This window comes from Protopterus annectens, chromosome 9.part0 (assembly GCF_019279795.1).
Source record: "Protopterus annectens isolate FY-2018-M chromosome 9.part0, PAN1.0, whole genome shotgun sequence".
Classification (NCBI taxonomy): domain Eukaryota; kingdom Metazoa; phylum Chordata; order Ceratodontiformes; family Protopteridae; genus Protopterus; species Protopterus annectens.
In genome coordinates, this window is record NC_056743.1 from 269,172,827 (window position 1) to 269,185,610 (window position 12,784).

The 12,784-nt window shown below is 35.2% G+C and overlaps 1 protein-coding gene across 2 annotated transcripts in view; it reads right to left on the minus strand.

Moving 5' to 3' along the window:
* Window positions 1-12,784, minus strand: part of PTPN5 (protein tyrosine phosphatase non-receptor type 5) — a 772,658-nt gene that overhangs the window by 517,528 nt on the left and 242,346 nt on the right. For both annotated transcript variants that reach the window (XM_044082854.1, XM_044082853.1), the window contains exon 4: window positions 3,216-3,335. In XM_044082854.1, coding sequence (XP_043938789.1) covers window positions 3,216-3,335 — 120 coding nt within the window. The remainder of the gene's footprint in view (window positions 1-3,215; window positions 3,336-12,784) is intronic.

The following is a 12,784-nucleotide window of genomic DNA, read 5'->3' on the forward strand; positions in this document are numbered from 1 at the left end:
TAAGGAACCATAAAGACGCAGATATTTTCTGGAATTTCAGAGAGGAACAGCCACAAGCACTGCAGTAGGGATGTTTTTATTCTTTTATATATATATATATATATATATATATATATATATATATATATATATATATATATTTATTAAAATATAGTGGGGTGGAGGTATATTTCTGTGATCAACAATGTAGCTTCACATTAAAAAGGCATTGCAGGTAAAAGAAGAAATATTTGTAAGATTGTTTTTTTCGTTGCAGGAGTGATGATATGGTAACACTGCATGGATTCCATAGTAGGATGACAAAATATAAAGTGGAAGTAGAAATGGCTGAATATTTTGTTGCCTGGAGTATGAAATACTAAGGATGGCATAATGTTGGTAAGTACAGCTCAGCTCTAGATGGTAAGGTGACTGGAATAAGGAAAGGATATATATACACATATAGACGATGCTTGCAAGGGTTTTGCATTGTACAGTAGAATAATAACATAAAATGGCAGACTGGATAGAAGGGGTGGGTGTTATTAATTTGGCAAGAGGACTATTCTATAATGCAGTTGGCTGAGTAATATTCAGAGGAGGGCTGTACCAGCTGAAGTGAAAAGAACGTGATTAGTGTAAAGATGAAGTAGTTTGGGTGGTTTGGCTATAAAGGAAGTTATATAGGTGTGAGTGAGAATGTGATATGTTAATGTAAAGCATGGTGAGGCTGTGCAAAGTGGTGATTCCCCACCACTAGGCAGGAGGTGAAATACACTGCACTACTTTGTGGAAAGCAAAATAATCCCAAATTTAGATAGCTGAGGGTTATGCAAGGTGGCAAAAGCTTCAACTTTCTACTTAGGTTTTGCTGTGAATGCTTGAAGTCTTTCCACTTTTATTTATTCAGTCAGCTAAGCCCTCTGGATCTAGTGATCTGTTGTGCTACATATAATATATTGCAGGGGAGTGTGAATGTGGAGTTAGAATGTCCAACATTAATTTCAGTGCTGTGCATCATACATTTACATAAACTACTTGAAAGAAAAAAAAACAGCACTTGCTTTCTTTTGGGTATCAGGTCAAGTTTCAAATAAGATGTCTAGAAAAGACCAGAGGAATTAAATTATATACAGCTAAATATCATATGCATTATAAATCCTGTTGACTGAATCACCAGAAATAGCCATACACAATGAAAGACCCATTCAAAGGGAGGTCATACAACCGCCTGATAAAAAGGAAATAAATATGCCTTAATAAGCATTTTTGTAGATGGCAACACCGCCCTCACCACCTCACCTGTTATTTAACATACTAACTCTGAAACTTCACAATGAGAAGAAACAGTTACAGTTATTCATAGAGAATACTACATGTTTCTTCTTTCACATTCTTCTTCAATCTCCAGGTTCACAAACAAATAATGAAATACTGCTGCTTGGTGACAGGACTTGTAATAAAGAACAGTACTTCACAACAGGAGATTCAAAATTCATATTAAAGGGGATATTCAAAATGCTGAATCTGATGACGTGCCTCTCATCATGTTTAGCACTAAGTGTCCTGTTCCGTTTGGCAGACCTATCACTCATTCTTCACTTTCGCCACTGGTTCTCTATGAATATCTATGTTAAATTGCCTTATCTCTGTCCGGGTGCCATCTGCGTCCCCTCCTGTCTGGGTAATCTTTCTGAAGTCCAATCTACTCCTCTGCCCCCTGATAATGTGACAAGCTCATTAATACCCTTTTTACATTCTTTTCCAGTATAGAGAGGACTGACTTCTTTAACATGCCCTGGTTTTGAGGTTGTTCATTACCATTTTGAAAAGTTTCTGTCATTGTTACTGTGAGAGATCATAACTCAGTCCCTGACATCTCATGTCTTCATTTGTCTTCATCATATTTGTGATGTGTATATATATATATATATATATATATATATATATATATATATATATATATATATATAAATAACTTTAAATTAATACTGTTTCTGTGGAAGTCAACAGGTCTAAGACTTGTGTCAACCGCAGCCCTGTTAAATAATATTACATTTTATGTATAGGGGATACTTCATTTTCTAGAAAAATCAAGCATTCTCTATATTCTGAGTGTAATCTCATAGTTGGTTTAAAGTTAATATACTTATTTAGGTTAAGCAGGTGTGTGAATCCCTTTGTCATGGAGCATATGGGGGGTGGTTTTCTTCCTGCAAGCATACATGCTTTATTTTTGTACTTTATCTGTCATTCATTTTATTCTTTTGTTTTATGTTTTTGACTTCTACGGTTTGATATGTAATTATTCAACAATAATTCTGCTGACTTATTCTCATGTCACCATATTATTTATCACACAGAATATTAAACATAAATCTCAGTCATAAGGAAGTAAGGCATGAGCACCTCCACTATCTTCTTTGCAAGGCAATCATGAAGGAGTGGACATTAATGTATGTAATATTCCTAAACCTCATGTTGTTGCCTCTGGCACCCACATATCATTTAAAATATGTACTTAGCCATCAAAATTTTCCCCTATTGAACTTTAGAAGGGGACACATTCTTTTCACTTTTGTCATCCATAAGCATAAAAGTGTATTTTTCAGGTACATTGCTATCAGGTTAGCATATTTAGCTCTATAAGTAGACACAGATTTACATACTTATAAATGCATTTAATCCAAAAGACTCCTGAGAGCTCCTCAGAAATTACTATACCTAGCTGCACCTTTATCACCTTGCTAAAGAGAAACTATTTTCCACACAGCAGTCTTTCACTTCAGTTTCCAAGAACTATTAAGATTGCCTAGTGCTCTGAATAACTAGAGAAAAATAAAATGCTTGCTAAACACCCTGTTTTCTAAACAACTTTTATTCAGTTCCCTGTCTTTTTCATATTTCCAAAGTGGCATTGTGTTTTCCAGTTCATTTCCAAGTATTGAGGTAAAGATCCTGTTCAGGATTTTTATTTGTTACCTCCACGTGTACTGTATAGACCCAGTCACAAGGTAAGTCCCTCATACACACACACACACACACACACACACACACACACACACACACACACACATATATATATATATATATATATATATATGTGTGTGTGTGTGTGTGTATGTGTGTATACTATATATATCTGTCTGCTTGTATACAAACAAAGAGACACACATATATATACACATAATTTAGTCTGGATCTGCAATATATAACACTAACTTAGGTTCACTTACCTCCTCACGAATGGAAATAAGAATTCCTAGTGGAGTAATGAGATACTGAAGGAGGTCTAAGACATTCTGTGCTGCTGTAATCGCTCCATAACCACTACACCAGTATACGATCCACATGAGCTGTGAAAGAAAAAAAAAATAGTTAAACTTACTGGATGTTTTTAAAATGTTCTGAGAATGATGCATATTCTTATGCGTGTTGAATCCATTTTGGAATCATTTAAACCAAACATGTTCAATGCTGTAATATTTACCTGATGCTATTTTAGGTTTTCCTGCAAAAGAGAAATATTCCTATTAATAAATACATTACTGCCTTATTTGTAAAATGAGTGGTCTTCTTGATGTTTGGATCTTTTTTTCTCCGTTTGAATTTTCCTGGTTAACAAAAGCAATAAATAAATAAATGAATATTAAGTAAATGCTTGGAGCTGAGACATCCAGATGAAGCTTGGTCTTTGTCGTCTGCCTGCCATCCAGAAACACACCTAGATCATGAACACAAGATAAAAAATATCCAGTTTGTTTCCACCATCCCATGTTATTAAGGGGACAGCAGTGGAAGATGTGACAGATGAATGGTTGCATGAAGGAGCGCAACCTCATTTTTTCCTGGGTTGAACATAAGGTGGTTGGTTGCTCATAAGCTATTGCAGAAAAGAACACATGACTCCCGAGTAAAGATTAGGAAAACTTAAATATTGTCAGCATAATATTAGTAAGAAATATCTTTTCCCATAATGCCCTTCCTCAACAGTGTCTGTATTGCCACAATATTTCAGTCACTATGCAAGGATGCAGTTGTCAATCATCTAAAAGGCCACTGAGAGGTATGACCATCATTGAATAATCTGTAATCTCTGCCCATCAGGATATCATTGGCCAGTCAAACAGTGGACTGCTAAGGGTGTAAGAGGGCAGAAAATTCTACAATGGAATATTTCTGTGCACCCTACTTTATCAGTAACAGTCCCAAAAATTCATAGGTTAGAGCTTGGGCAGTGATTTTACAACTCATTAGGATTCGGTGTGCTTCTTTGCAGCAATCAGTGCCGCTTCTAAGATAGATGGAAATACCCTAGTCCTCAATGACAACTTAATGGACTGGAAAATAAATGTCTAGTAATTCAGGGAAAACTATAATAAGCTTGTGGGACACCAGGGTACAATTCACAGAAGATTTCATGAAGAGATGAAGCAATCTTCTTAACCTCATTATAAAAAATCTTTTAAATACATTAATGAACCACTGAAGCGCTTAGTGGATGAATCAAAAAGAGATGACTCTTATCTTGTTGAAAAAGAATTGTGGGATTTCCTTGCAATTTTCTGAAAAAAAAAAAAAACATTGCAAATTTATATTTGTTAACCGGGGAAAAACAATTATCCACAGGGACCTTCCTCAAATTAAGCCTGGGAGCAGAGTCTGATTAAGTGACTTGCTCAGAGTCGCACAATAGGCAAATGGAGGAGGATGGGATTAAACCCTGAATTACATGAGCAGTTTATCAACAGCTCATAACCTTAGGCCTCTGTGCTATCTGCCAGACAATTTCAATCACAAACCAAGGTGCAACCATTTTGCTTTTAAATAAGGTAAAAAGCAAACAAGAATGAACAACATGCTCAGAACAGTTCCTAGGACATGTAGTGTCTTCTTGCATCACTTCCTCACATGAATACAAGGAATTTTCCAAGCTACCTAATTTTTCACATTTTAGAGACAAATATAAATAGATCTAGCAGACAGCTGTATGCCTTGTTATAGTTTAGATAATAAATATTATATTATTTCTCTGACTGGAAACAGTAAGAAACTTATCTTATCCACTAACATGGCATTAGATTTTCGCTAGTTTAATAATTTCTTTCATGTGTTTCTTAGAGACACAATCTTGAACCTAATTGCATGACCCTAAATCTTACCTCATCTGTTGTTTTTAACATCATGGAGATAGTTAGGGGAAATAATTTTCACACAATTAAATAAGTTTCTCAACACAATTTGTAAGCAAATGTATCACTGACCAAGTACATTACTAGACCTAGAAAAAGTGGCTCAAGTGTGTACATCTCATGTCTGGAGAACTGTTATACCATCTACCTTGAGCTTATGGATTGTCATGCAGTTTGACTTTAGCAAGTGCAGAACTCTTAGACTAAAACATCATGCACCTTTCCCCTGATCTTACTGGATCTGCATTTGCTTCCAATCATAATTAACTGTGACTTTATAATCATGACCCAAACCTAATGTGACCTTCAAAACCTGGGTCTTGGTTAGCTGAAAGAGCTGCTGATACCCATTATCCTGGGCAAGAGACATCAGGTCATCAGGAAAAGGCTGGTAGCTGTTCCACAGACCTGAGTGGAGATATCTGGTAAGTTAGCTTTTGCTCCTGTGGACCCATCTCCCTATTGAAATGGTGACACTCAAAATACCAAGTGCCAAAAAGCCAAAAAAAAAAAAAAAGACTGAACACCGAGGAGACGAGTGAATCTCAAAAATCAGTCTTTTCATTTAAACTTCTTTTTGTGGGGGCGGAGGGTGTTTGGGATCGAGCAAGCCTCCCTGTACCCAAACCATATGGGGGCAAGCTCTCCCATGATCTTATAAATACCATCTCCATGACTGCCATATCTCTGAGCAAAGGAAATATATTGTGAAAAGGCATCTCAAACTTAATATATGCAGTTCTGATTTTTCAGCCATTCATTCCCTGCATTTCGGGACTTGCTCTAGCAGGTCTTGACATTTCAAATGGTAGATCCTTCTACTTTACCTGATTCTGGTCACTGATTCCAAGTATTCCTGTAGGAGTTCTTCAGACCACCATCTTTTTAGGCACGTCACTCTAGACCCTAGAAGAGTCGCTTCATCTGCTTTTAGATTTTTTTAGTTTTTAATTAACATAGTTTTGCATACTTTTTTGAAGATTTCCTACAGTTTACTTTTTGGATTTTAATATGCTGTTTTGCTTTGAATACATTTTTTAAATATTTTGCACTAAGTAAATAGTAACATGGTTCTCCTCAGGCAAGATTCTGGTATTACTAACTCATGTATATCTATAGATATATGCCTGTTACTTAAGACTTCAGCTGGTCAAGTTTCAGGCTGAGGCAAACATCTGTGAAAGTTTAGGCAACACCCCTCATTTTTGATATGATCACGAGTTCCTCAGATTAGTCTTTGTTGCTGCATGCTTTACCACAGTGTTTGGTATATATACCACATCAAAACAGAATTTTAATGACAAATGGTATATTAAACAGCATTTTAACAGCTGTCATGATCACCAACCCCCAAAACAGAGTCACCAATTTTATCCTGAATAGGCTGGGTTACGGGATCTAGTTATACCATCTCATTTGGTGCTCCTGTTACCCATCCTATATTTACCTATAAATGTAAAGAGCTACAGGGAAAAAAACTCACCTGGCTAACTTTGCTGATGACCTTCTGTTTATCTAGTTATTGCAGGTGTGCATGGTCAGTTAGTGACACAAATTGCTTTAGCAAGCAGTACTGTAATGAAGTGAGTGTCCATTTCATGGGAAGGCATTTTTACTATGTGGCAGAGTATCTGACCTCAGGCCTGCTTAACCTTCTGTTAATCTAGGAGATGGGGTGTTCATTAGACATATGTGCGATCCATCAGTGTAAACAACAAGGGGCTTACTGAAGTCAGGATTGACTAAGACTGACTTTTAACACAAAATGTTTTTTCAGATAGTTAAAAACCTTATCTGCTGCTATGGTCCCAGCTTACCTTGCTAGTGGCCTTACTTTCATTAATTTAGTAAGATCTGTTAGAAGTCAGTTTATGGTAGCAAAGTTATATATGAACATTGTACAGTAGCCTGCTAACCTTAGGAATGATATCATTAGATGTTTGGCATTGAATATTGATCAGTTCTTGATAGCTACTATTTTGCCTGTTGGGATTGTAATTACCCATGTTCCAATCACATACTCTAAGTAACTGGCTACTGACATGCAATTATTTTCTTTTGGCAGCATTAAGTGTAAGTTTTGCCTTTCTTAAGAGTCCATCACAGCTTCTACATTGATTTCCATTTCACTCTACAGTGACTTCCAGTCCTCTGAATAAATTATGTCAACAAGCTAAGCAGCTGAGTATGTGAAGTAAGGTCTCAGAAAGTTATCCATGATCCTTTGGAGAGAGTCTGGAGCTCTGGGGGAACAAAGGCTACAAACAGTACACAGCAAATATCACTCATGAGTAGAGAATGCTGTCTTTTGTTTGCCAACAGTGGTAATAGGAATCTGCCAATACCCCATGGACAAATCTAGGGTCGTCAAAAAACTTGCTTTGGTCAGTTTTTCTATGAACCCACTCTGGGCATTGAATAAGTACCAAATTTGGACATCACATTCAGTTTCCTGAAATAATTACAAAATCTTATGGAGCCATCAGGCTTAGTGATCAACAGAACTGGACTGTTCCATTCACTTAGGGACTCCCAGTTTAAGCATCTTTTTTGCCACTTAATTTATTACTTTTCATTTGAACTCTGATACTGTATAAAAATGTAGGTATCCCTTTCCCCTCAACACAGTTTCAGTACACTATTGAATTTAGTTTGTTTTATTAAGTAGTGTAGAAAAAATATTATTTCTCAGTAAGAATTCTTTTACTTCTTGTTTCTTGGTGTCAGAAAAAGTTGTATGTATTTGAAAAGCAGAAATGGAATTCCTTGATATCACATTTCTTGCCTCCCAAGCTGACTACAGAGGCTTCAACTTCCCTCCATGATTTTAATAGGTTTATGTGCTGTATCTGCGGTGGTGCAGTGGTAGAGTTGTTGCCTCACAGCAAGAGGTTCTCCCGTTTGATTCTTGGCTGGAGTGTGGGGAGTGCCTTCTGTGTGGAGTCTGCATGTCCTCCCCGCGGTTGGATAGGCATTCGAAAGACATGTGTAAATGGGCGTGTCTTCGTTGAAGGTTGGACGCCGAGCTGGCACCTTGGTGTTCATGAAAAATCTACTGCCAATCATTAGCGGACCAGAGTTCCGCTGTGGCGACCCCTAACCGGGAAAAGCCGAAAGACAGCAACAACATGTGCTGTATCTGATTGGATCTTTTCTTTAAAGTTTGATTTTGCAGGCCACTTTTCATTTTCTCCATCATCTCAAAGGGTTCTTGCAGTCTTGCTAGGAATTTATTTTCAGCACAGGGAGCTAATATTAACACTTTGTTTCCCATTTTAAACTTTTGACACTGTGTAAATTAAGCGCTTTCGTTTTTTTAATAAAAACTTCTTCAGAATACCATACAAACAAACAGATACAAAACTATACAAGACTGACTCATTTTATATCATACCCATTCATTAAATTAATGACATCATAATTGACAAATAAGTTAATTGATTAACCCTTTTGTTACATCAAATAAATAAATAATTTCATAGAACATTTAAATAGCCTATAAAACACAAATTATGTGTTTTGAATTATAATATATGGTATACCAAATAAAATATAAAGTATAAAATGTGGAACAATATCTATTCTCTTTAAACATTAATGACCTTCCATTTTAAGCCTAAGAACAGAACTAATAGAAATACTTGTATTTAGTCCTGGAAACTGTGCTGCGTTAGTTCTTAGCTGCCATCTAAGTTCTCTGTTTTCCAAATAGTCATTAAGGGGACCCCCTCTATCCACCATAGTAACCTGATCAAGCACTGAAAATCTAAAATTATGGCCTGTATTACTCTTAATATGACTAGCCAATACATTTTTTATATCCTCCTTTTTGATGTCATAGAGGTGTTGGTACATTCTGCTCCTAAGGGCATTAATTGTCTTGCCAATATAGAAACAGGGACACTGGGTACACATCCCTATGTACACAACACCCTTACTACTACAAGTGTATTTCTTCTTATAGATGTGTTTCCCATAATTAGGTATAATTAATTCAGTCCCTTCCAAAATATACTTACATTGTGAGAAAAACCCACATTTAAACATACCTCTAATCTCAGGACAGCCTTCTTGTACTCTTTTCAACATGTTTTTTATAGTTGTATCCTTTTTATAAACTATATTAGGGCCAGTTCCTACAATATCCAAATGTTCCTGATTAATATCAAACAAATTCCAATTATGTTTTATTATATTACTTATGTTTGTAAACTGCTGATTATATTTGAAAATAGCGGCTCTTTTAAATGTGTTATTTTCCCTTCTATGATCACCTGAAAAAGAGACTTTTGGTATACCAAAGTTACATAAAGATGTAAACAACCCCCCCCTTAGACCTATAGTTGACGGAAAAGCGTCAAAAACTTATTTTATAGCTAAATTCATAGATTCACAATTGAAAAATATATTAAATAATTGTAATTGGATCATTAAGGACTCATGGGACTTATTAAAAAAGATCAACAAAAACATGTACAATCATAGCCTTATTTTTGTAACCATAGATGTCAAGGATTTGTTTTCCGTCATCCCCCACGAAATTGGTATTGACTGGTTTTATTCATACCTATGTCGGTTTACTGAAATGAGGCATGACAGGATTCTTACTCTTAGAAGCCTTATGGAAATCATTTTGGACAGCAATATAATTGTATTTGAGGGACAACTATTTAAACAAAGCAAAGGTGTAGCCATGGGGGCTACTTGCGCACCCATTTTTGTTAACATAGTTTTAGCATTTTGGGAGACTGAATTTATTATGGCTAGCCCCTATGAAAAACACTGGAAATATTATGGGCAGTACCTAGACAACATCGTCATTTTATGGGATGGAAGTTTGGAATTATTAAATGAATTTTTGGGATTTATTAAAGAAAGTACAACTTTTTTGGAATTTTCACATACTATATCAAATGAGAAAATTGATTATCTGGATATTACTATTTACAAGAACAACCTTAATAATTGTTTCGAGACTACTATTTTTAGAAAACCCACATATTCCAACTCACTTCTACATTTCACCAGTTTCCATCCTCTTTGTCAGATGAAGGCACTGGTGAAAGGACAGGGAGTAAGGTTGGCTAGGATGATTTCTGATTATCAAGAGTTTTTAGACCAAATTCATACCTTAAAGGGAATGTTAACAAACAGAGGTTATCCATTACGGTTTATTAATAACATTTTGAAAGAGGTCATAAATAAAAGAAAACAAGGGATTTTTGTCCCTTTACTAGGTAAAGGGTGTGATGTCTCTTTTTCAGGTGATCATAGAAGGGAAAATAACACATTTAAAAGAGCCGCTATTTTCAAATATAATCAGCAGTTTACAAACATAAGGAATATAATAAAACATAATTGGAATTTGTTTGGTATTAATCAGGAACATTTGGATATTGTAGGAACTGGCCCTAATATAGTTTATAAAAAGGATACAACTATAAAAAACATGTTGGAAAGAGTACAAGAAGGCTGTCCTGAGATTAGAGGTATGTTTAAATGTGGGTTTTGCTCACAATGTAAGTATATTTTGGAAGGGACTGAATTAATTATACCTAATTATGGGAAACACATCTATAAGAAGAAATACACTTGTAGTAGTAAGGGTGTTGTGTACATAGGGATGTGTACCCAGTGTCCCTGTTTCTATATTGGCAAGACAATTAATGCCCTTAGGAGCAGAATGTACCAACACCTCTATGACATCAAAAAGGAGGATATGAAAAATGTATTGGCTAGTCATATTAAGAGTAATACAGGCCATAATTTTAGATTTTCAGTGCTTGATCAGGTTACTATGGGGGATAGAGGGGGTCCCCTTAATGACTATTTGGAAAACAGAGAACTTAGATGGCAGCTAAGAACTAACGCAGCACAGTTTCCAGGACTAAATACAAGTATTTCTATTAGTTCTGTTCTTAGGCTTAAAATGGAAGGTCATTAATGTTTAAAGAGAATAGATATTGTTCCACATTTTATACTTTATATTTTATTTTGTACACCATATATTATAATTCAAAACACATAATTTGTGTTTTATAGGCTATTTAAATGTTCTATGAAATTATTTATTTATTTGATGTAACAAAAGGGTTAATCAATTAACTTATTTGTCAATTATGATGTCATTAATTTTATGAATGGGTATGATATAAAATGAGTCAGTCTTGTATAGTTTTGTATCTGTTTGTTTGTATGGTATTCTGAAGAAGTTTTTATTAAAAAAACGAAAGTGCTTAATTTACACAGTGTGGATTCCGTCTTTCCTTTCTGAGGCTTTTGGCTTGGTTCTGGTTTGTGGAAAAGTTCGTGGTTTAACCATTTTAAACTTTTGCTCAAACAATCATTCTGCCTAAATTAATATACATTTTTTTTATGTGGGATAGAACTCTAATATGAGAAATATCATGGATGCTCAGCAAAAGCATGTACAGTTCAGAGATATGCTTACTGACAACACAATCGCACTGCTGGTAATCATATCTCTTAACTGTCCACACTTTTATAGAACATCCCTAATTTTCCTCATATTTTTGTATACTCACTGATAAAATGATTTGCTTTCTACTTCAACACATTAAAATATATATATATATATATATATATATATATATATTTATCTGTCAGGAGAAAATTGCTCCAGGGATCAGAATAATATAATATTTAAAAACCTCACAGTTTCAATACTGGGAGTACCGCCTTCAAGGAGCTCCACAGCTTACATCGAAACCTCTTACTGACTTCAATACTCACTCATGTCCCAGATAACGGCAGCTTCTGTGAATACCGGAACAAAAATATGAGGAAAAAGAACTGCATAGTCAAGAGAAATCTGCAAAAACCATACAGATTCTCCATAGAAAATTCCACATCAAAGTGGCATAAAACAAAAATGACACAGATAGCAATGTACTTAAGGTGCAGCCGCAGAGCATGCCCAGTACATATCTTGATATCTCTGACTACCAGAAGCTGGCAGAAGGGTACTAAAGTGTTTTTATACAATGACTATTTATATAAGGTAGGAGTTACTTTTCTTAAATAATGTCATTGTACAATAGCAATAATTCACTAGTATGTGGATAATGCAGGATTTGCTTTATTTAATCATTTGGACTTTGTTCTCATTATCAAACCATGTCAACCTTAAATAAATTCAGTGTTACCTACACCCAGTCACGGATTATTGCTAAAATATCTGAGCCCAGGATGTCATGTAATCTTTTCAAATTCCTGCATTCTACATACAGATTCTTAATGCCTTTCACTATACAAGGTCAGTAAAATCCAGCTAAAAGTCTAGATTTGGCTTTTTTTCCTTCCTCAGATATCCTCTCAAAATATATCTATACATCACTTTTATCATATGTGTTCCAAAACGTTTTAGAACTTCTGGTGTAGCATTTCTTTCTTGCCTTTATTTTCCCTACATGCCAAGTCATTCTTCAACTAAAAATATATGGACTTGGGCTGGGACCACCCTGCTGCTCTGTTTTTTCTTCCACATTGACAGTACTTTTCCTGGTCTTGCTTAATGTGTCAATCTTCACTAAGTTTATTAAAATGTTTATTCTTTATCTGTACATGTGCCAATTCATAAATACTTTCATTAT